This window comes from Leptosomus discolor, chromosome 14 (assembly GCF_034619465.1).
Source record: "Leptosomus discolor isolate bLepDis1 chromosome 14, bLepDis1.hap2, whole genome shotgun sequence".
NCBI lineage: Eukaryota > Metazoa > Chordata > Aves > Leptosomiformes > Leptosomidae > Leptosomus > Leptosomus discolor.
Window position 1 is genome coordinate 19,108,346 of NC_141404.1, and position 15,489 is coordinate 19,123,834.

At 43.4% G+C, this 15,489-nt stretch overlaps 1 protein-coding gene across 3 annotated transcripts; it reads left to right on the forward strand.

Moving 5' to 3' along the window:
• The first annotated feature begins 4,093 nt into the window (after nt 1–4,093).
• On the forward strand, nt 4,094–14,682 carry LYRM1 (LYR motif containing 1). 3 transcript variants are annotated; one of them, XM_086472972.1, is made up of 4 exons: nt 4,094–4,149; nt 11,450–11,608; nt 12,640–12,732; nt 14,343–14,682. In XM_086472972.1, exons 2-4 carry the CDS (start codon nt 11,450–11,452, stop codon nt 14,457–14,459), a joined length of 369 nt encoding a protein of 122 aa, XP_086329098.1. In that variant the 5' UTR covers nt 4,094–4,149; the 3' UTR covers nt 14,460–14,682. The 3 variants fall into 3 exon arrangements, with proteins under 3 accessions (XP_086329098.1, XP_086329101.1, XP_086329100.1); XM_086472975.1 differs by lacking the exon at nt 4,094–4,149 and adding an exon at nt 4,978–4,992; XM_086472974.1 differs by lacking the exon at nt 4,094–4,149 and adding an exon at nt 10,518–10,549.
• The last annotated feature ends 807 nt before the right edge of the window (nt 14,683–15,489 follow it).

Sequence of the window (15,489 nt, forward strand, 5' to 3'; positions counted from 1 at the left end):
CAGAACAGCATTTACAACTATTCTTTCTGAGACACCAGAAGATTATACTAGTTCATTCTCTTTACTGGAATCCTGTCTCACCACCTATGCTTTTGTTGGTTTCTCTACAGTATTTCTACTTCTGTGAAAGAGTTCTTTAATACTTACATCCAATTAGTCCCCTAACCATCACTGCTCTAACAGCAAAACATTGCAATTAAATAACCTTTACCTAAAATCTAGATCTTCTGCTTCCTTCAAGATGCAGATCATTGGACTGGAGAGCTGCCCCACAAGACACATGGATAAAATGGAGACATAAGAGTCTAAATGGGTTAGTTCTCAGATTATCTTTTAGGCAAGAAGCTTGGATTCACTTTCTCTTCCGCTATTTGCTCTGTTCTGGTTAACATGGAGATCAGAATGTAAAAACATCACCAAAAGCCACATGTGACAAGGGAAACCTCCTTATGTCACCATAAAGAATACTGGCTTTTGTGCAAGGGAAAGCAGAGCTTTCCTTTGGTTTGCCAACCACCATCGCCCCTGGGGCTCTCAGACTTGCTCACTGACAGCCAGTTACTGATAGCTGAGCAGTTCCACAAAACCTTCTCATGAAAGGGTAAAGGCAAGGTACAAGTGAACGACTGGGAGCACATCTGCAAGTCCTGGCTTTTCTGATCGCTCCTTGGGAAGGCTTCAATCCAGATCTGTAATTACCTGACTCAAACTAGAGTCAAAAGGAAGGGGTGGCAGAAGAGGGAGAGCTGACTGTTTCAAAAGACACACTTGAAACAACTTATGCTACAGAAGACACCGAGAAACCTAGCACAGACAGTTTACTCATGTCATGTGTTTATGGGGGTAAATTGCAGGTGGCTCTTCACCAGAAGGCAACATTTGCCTTGAACAGTTGCCACGAAATTACCATTGTTTCAAGTCAAGTTACTATGCCATTACTGCTGAATAACTTAGAGTCAAGTACACAATTAATCCATGTCACCAATGCAGATAATCTGCAAAACATTACAGCCATTTAATCGAGTATTTTTAAAAGGAGGAAGGGGGAAGAGACAAAAGAAATTATTAGACTTCCAGTAATCAGAAGACAAAGCCTATTAGTCAGAGGCAAATAGAGGAAAGGAAGCCAGCGAGATAAAATGCAGACCCCTAGGGAGAAGGAGCCAGAGAGGACTCCAGTTGGGGAATTTTGATGAACACTGTTAAGGGGGTTCCCCTCTTATCTTGTTGTGACTACCAAGTCCCTCGAGTGTTTACAGATTGTTCTTTCAGTGTCCAGGAATTCTGACTATCAATCTTCAGCTCCTTCTTTATTTTCAAGGATGAGGATGAAAGGAAGGACTGTTTTTCTAACATCCCATGTCTTTATTTTTACAGTCTCTTCTTCCTTAGAGCAGAGTTTTCCTGTTACATTCACTACTGCAGATCCATGTGCCTAATGTAACAATAACACGGTTTCTGCACTTTGCAAGTTCTTACAAACTGCCAAAACCTCACCATGACAGATTTCATAGTGCTCCAAGGCTCTAAATTAAATTTATCAACACTTCCACAGCACCAATAAAGAAAACCAAGTGCTGCAGCGTGGGGCAGCTCTGAACAGTACTGGGGGACTTGCACTTCTGCCGACTTGCAGCCGTGCATCCCTTTATATCCAAACCACTTTTACATTGTTTTCTTCCATGAGGAAATGCAAGTTTGGAAGAGTCATGTCTATCCCCTGCTCTTCCACCCCCTTTCCATCTACTTTATAGTCCTCTGCTCCAATACACATACACACAACATACAGGACTTTCTCCTGTTCCTTAAGCCAAACCAAAGAAAGCAACAGAACCAAGCCTTTTCCTCATCCACATACAAACTTGTCAGAACAAGTCCCTTTGTCTGAGAAGTCTGTCAGTGAAGATCCAGGGAGTGGATTATAGATCATATTCAGGCTATCAGTCTCAAGATGAAAGCAATTTCAAAAGCAGCACATTGAGCAGCCAAGTAGTATCAAAGCTGTAAGCTCCCTCATTAACAGCTTTGTGAATTTTTTTAACAATCGTTCATGCCTGCATATAACTTCCTATTAGGAAATAATCAGAATTTTAAAAATCGTTACAAGAGCTGATATTTGCAGGAAGTTTGTAAAGCCAGTTGTACTTTGCAAATCTGAACTAATTCAGCACAGATCACAAGCTTTCCTTTTTCTGCTGATACACAGAAAAGCTTTGCTTTAGACTGTGTGCTGCCTTTCATGCAAAGGGCTATGAAGGTTTTCCACAGACCACTAACACACACCTGTGCAGGGAAGATTTTAAAGACGAACTACAGAACTAGCAAGAGCATGAAGCAGATCTCTTTACTTTCACATGCAATCTTAACCAAAGGAATAAGTCTCATTTTCTGAGGATTATCTTTTACCAGGAAAACATGTAGCAGTGCTCAGATGCGCTCAAGAAACACCAGCTCTCAGCCATTCTCTCTTCCCATTGCTAGCCCAAATAAACTAATACCACAGTTACACATTAACTGTTTAACAAAGAGGCTCTTAAACAGATAATAAAGACATGTTCAGAAGAGATGTCTTTTGATCAACTGTTCTCACAACGAAAGACAGACACACAGCTGCAACTGTCCATGAGGTCTGTCTAATTTTCAGAAAGGTAAGGCAGTTCTGTGCTTTTTGTTCCTACAGCTATACCCCTTTTCTCAGAGCAGTTAACCCATTACCCCTTTAAATGATGTGGCAGACATTACCATTTAAAAAAAGTTACTAGTCGTGGATCAATGCTGTATTCTGACAGCTGGCATCAGACTGTTCAGTTATCAATGTACCATTTTGAAGGACAGCATGTCAGCAATGTTAACTATTTAAAAGATAATCAATGATTCTTTCCAGCAACCACAACACTAATAGGAAAGGTATATTCTTGCAACCAGTATTTGCTTGAAACACTGATTATGCAAGTTACAAGTTTTTATGAGTGGCTTATTAGCACCACCATAGCCCCAGAGCGCAAGAGTGATTAAGGCAGATTGCAGCTTTCAGAGGAAGGGTAAACATTCTCAGGAGAGGGAATGAAAGCCAAAGTAAGAAGAAAAGTGGCTGTGCAAAGGTGGTATGTTCAGATTACAAGAACTATCTTGGAAATAAGTTGCTCTGCATTTTTTCTCTCTGTCTGTTTCCTGACAACGCCAGGAATACAGCCACCTTCTCGCGTTACACGTGTAAAGGCTGGGCACGAAGAGTATTTGAACAAAGCAGCTGATCTCCTCAGCCCTGGAGGGGATGCGGTGCCGCACGCAGAGAGGCGGTTTGTCAAGAACCGTTTTAGGATCCTGCAGATGGCACACACCAAAATAAAAAGGAAAAAAAACTCGAACCCGAAGTGAGCCGGCACCATTACTTGGGGCACACGAGTTAGTGAAGGCAGGCTCGGCTCGGCAGCACCCAGCGCTACGCGCCTGCTGAGCCGCTCCACCGGCCTGCACGGAGCGAGACCGAATAAACATCAACCGGAGAAGCGCCCCGGACGGGACCGCCCCGCGCCGCGGCACCGGGGGAGGCTCCGGCTCCCGGCCGGGCACGCCGGTACCGGCCGGCCGCCCCGGCGGCTGCCAGTCCCGGAGGCCGGTGAGCTACGGCTCCGGGTGGCCCCGCCGTGAGGAGGCAGAGGCGGCGGCGGCGCGGGGCCCCCAGCGCCCAGCCGGCCCTGGCGGGGTTGAGGGGCAGAGCGGCCGCCCCCGCCCCCGCCGAGCCGGCCGGCCGAGCCCCGCAGCCTGCGCCGCCGCCGCCGGCCGCGCCCAGCCCCGCGCCGCCGCCGAGCCCCGCAGCCCGCACCGCCGCCGCCGTCGCCGAGCCCCCCGCCCGCAGCCCGGCGCGGACGGGAAGAGACATGGTCCAATTCACTCACCTCCGCGGCTGCCTGCGAGACTGCCTCCCCCTCCCTGCATCACTTCCGGGGGTGAGCAGTCAGCTGGCGGCGGCGCCGCGCGCCGCGCCGTGACGTAAGGCGGCGTGCCCGATGCCGCACGCACGGTGAGGGCAGGGAGGGCAACGGGTCGCCGCCTGCCTCGCCCACCGGAGCGGGGGAACAGGGCCCAGCGGGGCGGAACCGGCGCACCGAGGCAAGGAGTGGGGCCTGGGCGCGCTTCTTCGCGAAGGTAAAGCCAGGGGCCGGAGGGCGGGCAAGCCGACACGCGGGGGAGACGGAGGGGAGGGGAGAGGCTGGAGGGGGGGGGGGGGTAGTGGCCAACCCCCTCCGCCTCACGCGTTGGTTCCGCCCGGCTGCGGGGGCAGTGCCGACCCGGCCGCCAGGGGGCAGAAGGGCGCCCGCGCCTGTAGCGCCCCCTGCGGCCGGCCCCCCCCCCCCGGCTAATGGGGGGCGGGCGGGGGGGCGCAGCGCCATCTTAGCAGGGGCACCAGCCCGCTGTGGCCTTTGCCGGGGTACGCCTGACCCCAGAGCGAGGAACGCGGCGGCCTTGCTGCCCACAGTCCCTGATGACACCAGTGGCTGCGGGAATGGCTATGGGAGGGCCCAGCTCGCAGGTAGTGTGGGCTGGGGCCTGTGCGTAATCAGTCCCGAGCGTCTCAGCTGGCCCGCGGTGGCTGCTGACCTGGAGCTCGTGTCAGGAAGCGTCCTCCCGCCCCCTCGCCACCAGGCCCAAGGGTCCTCTCCCCACTGAAACCGGGAGAAGGCTCTGGGACAACTAGAGCGGCGCTTCCCCGAACCCTGTGTCCCTCTGCCCGTGTGCTGTCTGTGAGCAGGGGGCCCCAAAGGCTGATGCATACGCCGTTCAGGAGAGCCTAGTGCAAATATGGTGTGAGGCTTTGGTGGCAAAACCCCCAAATTTAAACGGGATTCACACACTGGATTTCTGAAAACGAATTTTTTTTTGATACATGCCCTGCTATAGTTCTCAAATAGTGATTATGTCCTGGGACCGAAGTTATTTGAAATCAGAGGGTTGATGAAATGTGTTTCATTAAATGACCCACAGAACAAAGTAAGAAAGGGGGTAGGGAGGATTGTTTCTCTGCTAGCATTAATATTTATACCTGTTCTCAAGTTTGGGGGTGTTTCCAATGCTGGGAAATATTTCTGTTCATGCATTCAGTTGCATTTGGCTCAAAGCCAAGGTATGAATAAGGTGCATAAATCCATACTGGGTTTTGTGTCCATGCTGTTACATTTCTGTCTGCTTTTGTAAGTAAAGCCATCGAAGGATATCTGAGACTTCATTTTCTCTGCTAAATTTGTTGCACTGCATTAAAACCTCTTTCTCATAACTAATAGAGAGCTAAACACAAAGGAGGAGAAAATGGCTCTAAATGTATGAAAGCAGAAGCAACAGGGTTGCATGAGACTAGAGACAAGTTCGTATTGCATTAGACTTTACTTGGATACTGCATGCTTTTCAGGAGAAAGCTAAGAAATAGGTATCGCAATTTTTTTTTTTCCCCCTCCCCCCCTCCACAGTCTGTCAGCATTTCTGTTCTTCCTGAGGCTACTACGGCACAGGAGGCACTCTCAGAGCTAGTCTGTATGTCCTGCTAAAACCAGATAATGCCTCGACCACCTCAGACTAAGAAAATGAAAACTCTGTGATCAAAAGGGACTGGTTAAGGGTTTCCACTTCCATTTATTCAAATGAAGAGAAAATTGTAGAATCCTAATTTTCTGCAATGTCACTTATTTGAAATTATATAGGAAAACCACTGATAAAATCCCAGTCATTGCTTTTACTAATTAATTATATTCTCTTTGCATGCGGTTTCATTTTTCTGATCAAAAGACAGCTCCATATGTAAGAGAAAATTAAAAGAGATCCAAGTTCAGTCAGAAATCTGAGGCACGAATAGAATGGCAGAGTTCTCATCCCAGCTGATGGACAGTGTAAGTACAAAGACTTAGAGAGGCTGGTTCAGAGGTGTTGATTGGTGTTTCAGATCAGGGTTTCAGACCACTTTAATTTGCCAGCAGAAAGATACTGGCATGTCAAAATCTAAAACCATGTGAAAGTCACCTTTCTTTCAGATATCCTGTTCAGATACTGAATATCTTAATTCAGTAACTTGGTTCCTTTTCACCAAATCTGCATAGATTTGTGATTGCAGCTTGTAGATGGAAACAGTGAGAAACACTTGGAGTCAAATTAGTCCTTGATGGAAACGTCTTGAAATTTACAGGCTTGCATCACTGGTAGAAATGAGGATATAACACCATCATGGAGGAATATGATCTTTCATTTTAGTTTGCTTTTCACCATGTGGCATTGGAATATTTTAGCTGTGATTGAAGTCTTGCTATGATTTTATTTTGGCTGAATCTTAGGAAAAAAAACCCTATGAATGTTCAATCAAGAATGATTGAACATTTTGCTAGGTACATACTGCAGCCACATGTGGTCAATGTTTGCAGGGTACTAGCTGTCGTTGATTTGAGTAAAAGAAGATAAAGTTACTTTTGTGGAAACTGGATTTTGAAATATAATATCACAGAATCGTAGAATGGTTTGGGTTGGAAGGGACCTTAAAGCTCATCCAGTTCCAACCCCCCTGCAGGGACACCTCCCACCAGACCAGGTTTCTCCAAGCCTCATCCAGCCTGGCCTTGAACACTGCCAGGGAGGGGGCAGCCACAGCTTCCCTGGGCAACCTGTGCCAGGGCCTCAGCACCCTCACAGTGAAGAACTTCCTTACACCTTATCTAATTCAAGCTGCCCAGCTATCGTTAGAATCTGTGACCCCTTCTTTTCTGCCTGTGCCACAGGAACTCATTGTTTCAGTTGTTGTCCCTCAAGTAAACGCTGCCTTAAGAACGGCAGACTTGTTTTGGCAGACTTGCACGAAGATGAATATGGATTACTGACCTCTAGTTGCTGTGGATAGCTCTGAAAGGAATGATTTTCTGTTGCATTAGCAGCAGGAGAGAGACTGCAGGTCACTCTTTAGCCAAAAAAAAATACAGGTTTTCTGCATCTCTTTAAATAAACGTTAGCCAAAGAGTACATCTGAAAAATAGGAGATACAGATTGTCATACGGGCTGTAGCTGATGTTCCATACTATAATGTTGATACACTGTGCTGTTGAATTGTCATTTATTTCCATACCAGAAATGTGTCTGAATCAAGATTCAGAAGGCAATCAGCCCAGCAGTTTATCATCGTGTCTTTAGGAGTCACTTACTCCTTGCCAGTAGCAAACCAGCTGTCAAATAGAAGTTGTGTTGCTCCTAAATAAAACATTTTACATCTGAGAAGTTCAAAGCTGCTTCTTCAAATTATTTCATGAAGAGTTCTGTTCCCCACCATCTCCTCCCCTGAGCAAATACAGTTTCAGCATCAGTACTAAGTGTGTGTTACTAATGCGTGCATTAGTTAGCTGGGATGTAAGAGAAAAGTTCTATTGTTTTAAAATATCCTTTTTTTCCCTATGGACTATTACTTTCACCCTTTGTTTCCTAAAATCCTCTGTGTGCTTGCTGCTGGCAGATCGTATGTATGAAGTGAGTAGCTAATGCTTGACTTGAAAAGAAAGGATGAAATAAAATAGACTTACAACTTCAGCAAAGGAGCTGTGCTGAAGGAGGAGAGTGACGGACACCCATTCTTAGCCAAGCATCCCTCGCTGGGAAGCAGCTGCAATCTAGCTGCTCACATACAAGTAGTCAGTCTCCATGCAGCTTGCCTTCTGTCCTAACTTTGCTTTGACAGTGCACTAGTGGGGTCACTTTACAGTGCAGTTAACCAACACCATTCCTTACTTTTAGATAAGCTTTTAATTTAAATTCTAAACAAACCTGCAAATAGCAAACGACTGGAGTTTCACTGATCATTCAGATTATTGAACTTCTGTATCAACCATCTAAAAATCCAAAGGAACATGTATTTGTTTCTTGAAAGAAAAACTTGTTATTACACTTTATAGTCTAAAGAATTATTTAATTAACAATGAAAATTTTGTGTCTTCCTCATGCAGTAACTCATTAACTGCTCAAGCCTCCTTTGCAAGTTTGGATACAATGGGATATTTCATGTGCTTGATCTGCATGTTGATAACAGGGGTTTGCATGTAGATCAAAAGAACGATACAGCCCTGCGTTGTCAGAACTCTGCCACAGCATCCAGCAAATGCTTATTTGGAAGGCCACGCTTGGCTTCCCTCCAAAGGCTTAATTCTAACAATCAGCTCAAACCCAGCCTGCAACCCACCACTTTTCCCATTGATACGTTTGTGCGTACAGACCTACCTTTGACCTCTCCCAGTTTGTTTTGTTGCACTAAACACCTGAAATTTGCTCAGCTAATACAATAGCCCTGTGCTTTTTGACAAAAACGCCTGTGGTTAACCTCTGTGGGCTGCATTCTGCAATGAAATGAAGGGTGGTAGAAGTTAAACAATGGGTGTGACTACCACAAGATGAGTGTTAGTGGGAAAGTGGTGTAACATCCACTTAGCATTCCAGAGATCTGAAGTATGATTTAAATGCCAAAGATGTAAGTTGCAAGATGAGTAACTACAAGGACATGAAAGCCTCCCTTATCTTCCTGTCCCACTCAGAATCATTTTGCACACCCACAAAACTAATACAAGTAGTGTCACTTGATGAAATTACACCTGATACATGACTTGTACCATCACTTTCTGTCAGTGTGGGCTCTGTTTATACCAAAGAAAAAAATTCCAATCTCATTTACATCATTTAAACTTGGAAGTAATTTTGCCCTCAGTGGAATTACTCCCTATTTACACTCCCACTCAGATCAGAATCTGACCCAGGCTTTGAATTTTGCCCTATTTGCTCTCTTCCTTTGCCGCGATAGACAGAGGTCCTCTGTCTGTGAAGGGCTCCTCACACCTTCGTTTATGTATCTTTGCAGAAATGGTTTATGAGCAGGTCCGTAACGCTAGAAATTGTTGACTAAATGAGCCATGGGAGCAGCTGGTTGATGACTATATATGAAAAGTTGCTTAATGTCTTTTACATCATCTAGCGTATGTGGGTAGGAGAGCAATAATGTAAAAGTGCAGCCCATACCTAGACGAGGGGTTACACAGTTCTGTATCGGTTCCAACACCAAGAATTTAAAGAAAGAAAAAATAAGCTCTAGGTGGGGGAGCAGAATCAAGTAGTGGGGGGAAAAATTGTTGGCTCTCAACTTTTAAATAAAATCTTTATAAACAGATTCTTGGTATGTTTAAAATCCAAAAGCACAGGTATGATAAAATCCAAAAGCACAGGTATGATCACAGCTCTGAGCAAAGGGCATGCACGGTCCCAAGTTGTGGCCTTGGAAATTGTCTAATGCATAGATCAGAATTTAAACCTGTATTTTAAACATTTTTTTCCCTTGACATTATTCCTCTTATTTTCTTTGTGGATTACACAAAAACCTAAGATGAATGTCTCTAGTGCAGTACTACCTTTTCTTAGCTGTCAGCAGGGAACAAAGAGTATTACCAGCTCCACCAGAGGTGACACCTTCAAATAAAAGCAGAGGGGTGAGGCCAGGAGGGGCTCCAGGTAAGAACATGATTTGGGACTTGGCTTGTGCTAGGTCAGCCCCTGTAATTGAACTGTTTCTTTTCTGTGCTATGTACTTGCCAGAGGGAAGCAGTGACTTTTCAGATACACGTACATGCGTAGCTTCGTGTATGACTAATTTTATTGCCTGAAATGGAGCTGTAGAGTGAATAAAGTGAAGCATTTATTCCAAAGCATTTGACGAGCTGGGACTACCTAGCTATTTTATTGTGGCTATTTGTTTCCTAGAAATACCATAAATATTTACTAGAAATACTGTCTGCTGGGTAGGAAGAATCATTTTTATATCTGGGTTGGTTAAGCATTTTAAAATACAAATAGCAAAATAAAAATGTTCTCTTAAGAATCAGAGAAAAAGTTTTATGTCTGTACTTAAGATCCCTAACAGTTCATGAAACAACAAGAAGTCTTTAGGTCATAGCAACAGTTAAGCCAAAAAAGGATTTAATAAGTTAGGATATTTTAGCAATAAGAACTATGGGCCAAATCCCATCTTCAGGTTAGCATCTCCTGTTCTGACCTTGGCAAGGAAAAGGCAGTGTGACTGTCCGAAGCCACAGGAGGACCGTACTGAAACAGTAGTGGAGGTCAGCTGCTGTGGTGGAGGAAGCCGCTTGAGGACGGTTTGGCCTGAGACGACTTGGGTTCCAAACTTTGGTTCTCTTCTGCTCTGCACAGGAACAGGAATTGCCACAGACTGCAAGGAGATGAGCGACAGCCGCATGGCCGAACTTCTTGCAGCAGTCTGGGTGCAAGCATTAGGAAGCAGCTTTTCCTCGGTCACCAAGGGAGAGAGTGCTCGCTCCGGAGGGCAGTTCAGGCTGTCTGAATTACCCTGCTCCAAACTGTCCTCCGGAGGAGCTATTTCCAGCGCTCAGGTCTGATTTCAGGGTAGATTCAGCCAGAGTAACTAGAGCTTCAGGCTGGCAAATGGATCCTGGCCCTGACACTTCTTCCTCATTGCATCCTTAGACTTACTTCGCAGTGCTGCTGCGTCTTCCTTTTGGACAGTAAGGTATCTTCAACAGTTGCGGTGTCCCTAAAGCAGAAGTCATTGCTTCTGCAAATATAATCCATGTAGAAGTGTTGTTATTCCAGCAGTGGATTTGTCTCAGGGATAGTTGTGGTCTCGCATGAGACAGTATCACCAGTTACATGCTAAAATACTCATTTACATAGAATTAAGAATAGGATTTCATTCTTGATTTCTGACAAAGATTCTTATCGCACCTGGAGGCTGAATCAGTGGGCTCAGCAGGTACACAGCTCTCTGAAAATCAAGACATTCAGGACTTTCCTAAATCCACAGTTAGTCCGCCTCTCCCGCAGTGCTTAGATAAAATAGCTTTCATCACCTTTTCATCACATCAAACTCCAGCTGAGTCATTACTACCCACTGTAGCGTATCACAAATAAGCTTCTGAGCCTCTGAAACCTATGCTGGTTTTCAGCAATATTGTGGTGGTTTTATCATGTATTTTATTAACAGATTTCAAGATGCTTTGCAAAGATAAGTTTAGCATTGGTACAATTGGTACAATTTCACAGGAAGGGGGCACTCAGAGTTTCGGTGACTTGCCTAATGTCTGTTGCAAAATAGCACTGAAACACAACGCAGGCATTCTTGTACCAGGCTTGTGATTCAGCAAAGCACCAAAACTTCAAGCAAGATCTCAAGCTGTTTGAATGGAGACAGATTTAAGTATCAGTTTAAATACTTTGCTGGACTGGGTCTTCAGCTTTCAACAGCTAATTATTGTTTACAGCTATTTCAGGTTTTTGCATATAACTCAGCATATCTTTAGCTGGTGGAAGTATTTCTCAAGTCAATTGTGTGAAAAAGTGTACTGCTTGCTGGCCTTTTAGCTACTCAAATGTTCACACATACATTTGGGGTTTTGTCTTGCTTTTTTAGATGACACCAGTTACTCGACAAGAAGTTCTTGGCCTTTACCGCAAAATATTCCGAATAGCCAAAAAATGGCAATCGGCATCAGGGCAGATAGAAGAAACTATTAAAGAGAAAGAGTACATTAAAAATGAAGCCAAAACATTATTCCGAAAAAACAAAAACGTGAGTGTCCTTACAGTTTTGAATTTGTGAATGACTCTCCTGTTGCTCTTTGCACTGTCTCAGTGATTGGATGCTAAGAAATGAATATAAGAGTTGATTTCCCAAAATTGCATTCACCTTAAATGCTGGTGTATTTGGGTTATAGTTTAAATTTCACCCCTGAAATGGTAGTAAGAAAACTCAAACCCTTTCAGCTCTACATTAGCTACTGTAGAAGTCTAAAAAGTCTACAGCTTTCACTAAAAAAAATGGCAAGAAAAAAATTAAATTCCAAAGATACTGCCTATGTAATTGAAGCAGCTTTTGATCTTTTAGAAAGCTAGCTAAGTGTATCATTACTTATACAATGGCAAACGGAGCTCAGTGGCTTATACTTTTTTTTCTTTTCAAAGCAACAACTATTGGCAGTTCTTTTAAAAGCAGCACTCTATATTTTTTTTCTCAAGGAAGAGATTTCAAACCCCTTTTGAAAGGGACGATAGAGACTCCGTGGTAATCAAAGATCCCTCTTATAATTCAAGATCACAATACTTATTTATATCCCACTTTGGTCTAGGACTAAATTGAAGTAATGCAAAATCAAAAAATGAACTTAAGTCACAATTTGCACCACATTTCTGACTTCAAAGGGAGTTTCTGGATAGGATGATAATAGACCAAGGAGTCTCTTTCATTTCTGCTGTAGCTACATTACAGTGACAAATGGGTGAGTGTGGTGTTTTCATGGATGTATTAGTAGTTTACATGTGTATTGTCTTTTTACAGCGAAAATACCATGTTTGGGTAAAAACCTCCTATAGCCTCAGTCGCGACAGCCTCTGGGCCTTAACATCCAGCGCCATCACGCCCATAACCGTTGAGTCAAGGCAAATACTAACGTTACCTTTTATGGATGTGAAAAATACAATCACTGTATCCTTGGGATTGCCAAAAAAGGCTAAAGAAAATCATGGGGCTGTGCATCATTTACGCTTGAGCTTCCAATTGCTAATTGCTGTACTTGTACAAAACATTTGTTTGTATGATCTTAGGTAACAGATCCAAAGTTGATTAAGCTGTGTATAGAGGAATGTGAAGCAAGAATAGAAATTGGACTTCACTATAACATCCCCTACCCAAGACCTGTGAGTATCAATCTAGTCACAAAGTCTTCAGCTATACCCGCTTAGCTCTCACTGGATAATAAAACAGTAAAAGTTCACATCACTGTCACCACACTGCATTTTTAGATAAGCTGGTATTTAAATGCTAAGCTAAATCAGAGCCAAATGTATATTGAAATATTCTCCATCTATCTTATTTCACTGTAAATTGGCTAATTTCTTCTCAAAAGAAGGCATCAAAGCCTAAATGGAGTTGCATAAGCTAAACTCTGTGAATATTTAGGCAGTCTTGTCCAACCAATGAATGTAGAAAAAGACAGTAATGGAATCAAATCTGTTAATCTTTCCACATAATAGAATAAGAGAATAAAAAAACTTAATTACACCTGCCATAGATACAATAACTTTCATAGCCTACATTACTGGTAAATGTTCTTCTGGCCATAAATGAGCTCTTATAAAACACCTGCCTATTTGCTGCTTCCTTTCTCCGTTCCTAGAGGAAAACATGTCCAAGATTACCGAAATGCTGGAAGTTGCAGCTCTGTCTTCTGTTGCACCATTCAATACAGTTTCCTCACTGCCCATTCACTTTTGTCTATGCTGCCCTTCCTCTCTACTCCTGTTGATTGGTTTATATTTTCACATCTATAGTTTCCCTATCAAGGCAGTCATGGTCAAAGTTAAACGTGTCTTCAGCAGATGCTTGCCTAGAATATGGTCACTGTTACTATCTGTTTCACATACAGCTTTTTCTTTTTCTCCACTATGCAGAATAACAATGCACATCTGGCAAACAATGCTGCTAGAAATGGCTTATAATGTATGCTCTGAGTGGCTTCAAAATCCCAAAGGATCAGTCCTAGATCAGCTCTCTCAAACTGGATGATCGTTATTTTTCAGATTCTAGAAATCTCTATTGCTTTAGTCAGTGCTTTTACTACGATTTGCACCTAAAGAGCCATCTCACAGAATGACAGCATCAGCAACAATAACATCTGACTGCTAACACCTACATTTTTCAATCACTTAGGGGGGATAGAGCTGCATGACTCCCACTAACAGTTTATGAAATATAAAGACTTTGTCAATCAAAGGAAGAGCCTGCCACCTATTGCTCCTTCTGCTTGTGGAGTCAATGACATTGATTGTGCATTTTAATATGGTATATATAATCATGACAATAAGAAGGCAGTCTTTCAATACATACAGTTTGGGGTTATTTTATGACTTGTAAGGAAGGTATGAGTAAAGCAGACAATGCTTTAAGACATCTACTCATGAATTTTTAGGGTTTTCTAGGTCTTACTGTTCTGGAACATTGTCAGCAGTCCTAGTTCAACAAGTATTTTGTCATTACAGTCTGATACCAAGCTATAAAACAAGGTTACCAAAGCCTAAAATATATAGGGTTTTAATAAACACAACATTTAGGGCCTGAAAGTTACCCCACTAATCACTCCTTGGAGAGCACTCCTCCTAGAAATCTAATAACCTGGTTTGAGACAGTACAGTTGCTCTCTCAAAAGGGGAAGAAATTATTTAAAACTCTGAAACCTAGTCTGTATATATGCCTTCTTTTTCTTGTGGCTTCTCAATATGCACCTAACTGGTGGGATTTTCTTTTCCAGATCCATCTGCCTCCTATGGGTCTTGCCCATAAACAAGGCCGCACGTTGAGACACCAGGAAAAGTTAAGGAAGATTTCTAAGCCCATATACCTGAAATCCCATGATGAAGTTTCATAACCTATCATTTAAGATGCGATGTCTAATCACATCATTTAAGCTGTGGACTGCAATCCAGGTGATTTGTGTGCACAACTGTGAATGAAGCTCTTTTGGTCACTTGCTCACACATTTCCTGAGGCTAAAAAGCTAATTGAGACATTGCATACAATGGATAAGGTTGGTCTAGTACTGATTACATTTCAACCACTGACTCATCAATAAAAGTAACACTTTTCAAGGAGTGAGGTGTGATACAAAGATTACTTTGACATCAGGACAAATTACAGCAGGTTTTCAAACTCTTTTAATCTATAGCAGGGTTCTTTGGTGGTTTGAAGATCATATATGCTCAATTGTGATTCAGGGCAGGGCTTTGTGTAAGGGTCAGCAAAAAAATCAAGAAAGTCCAGGAGAATTAAGCAGACACACTGCCTCCAGAGCTTCCAAATGCAAGTGGGAATACAGCGACTGCATCATGCACCTGCACTCCTTGATCGTCTGCTCTGCCTGTCATCCCTAGATAAACGTTACAGTTTCATACTATCCTTATGGTGAAGTATTGTTTCTAAATGGACAGTAGGAAAGAGTCAGCAGAAATGCCACCACTCCTTTTTCCTTTTCGCCAACTGCAGAGGAGTGGCCTAGAGCCTCTATGTCAGGCTTGGTTTTTTCTCCCTTCCTTGGGAGAGGGTGTGGATGTGAAATGCAAAGTTTGGAATGCCATTACACAATTCAGAATAAAACATTCCATTGTTGGGTTCCTCAAGTTTCCATGTATGGACTGACTGAAAACGCCCCCTTCGGGGTATTACTAGGGGAGCAAGCTTAAGACGCTTTGGGTGTCTTCACTGTGCATTTTTACATGGTTAGCTTTCCAACATCGTCAGCACGCTGGCTTTCTCAACAATTATTTTAGTGTTAGGTTTTAACTCTTACATCATGGACAGAACCCCAGCCTTATTAAGACAAAGTATCCACAACTATCTCTTCAGCCTCTTAAGTTTGAGGGGTATTTCTGTTTCACAGGTGCCTCATGAATGGAAGTGAA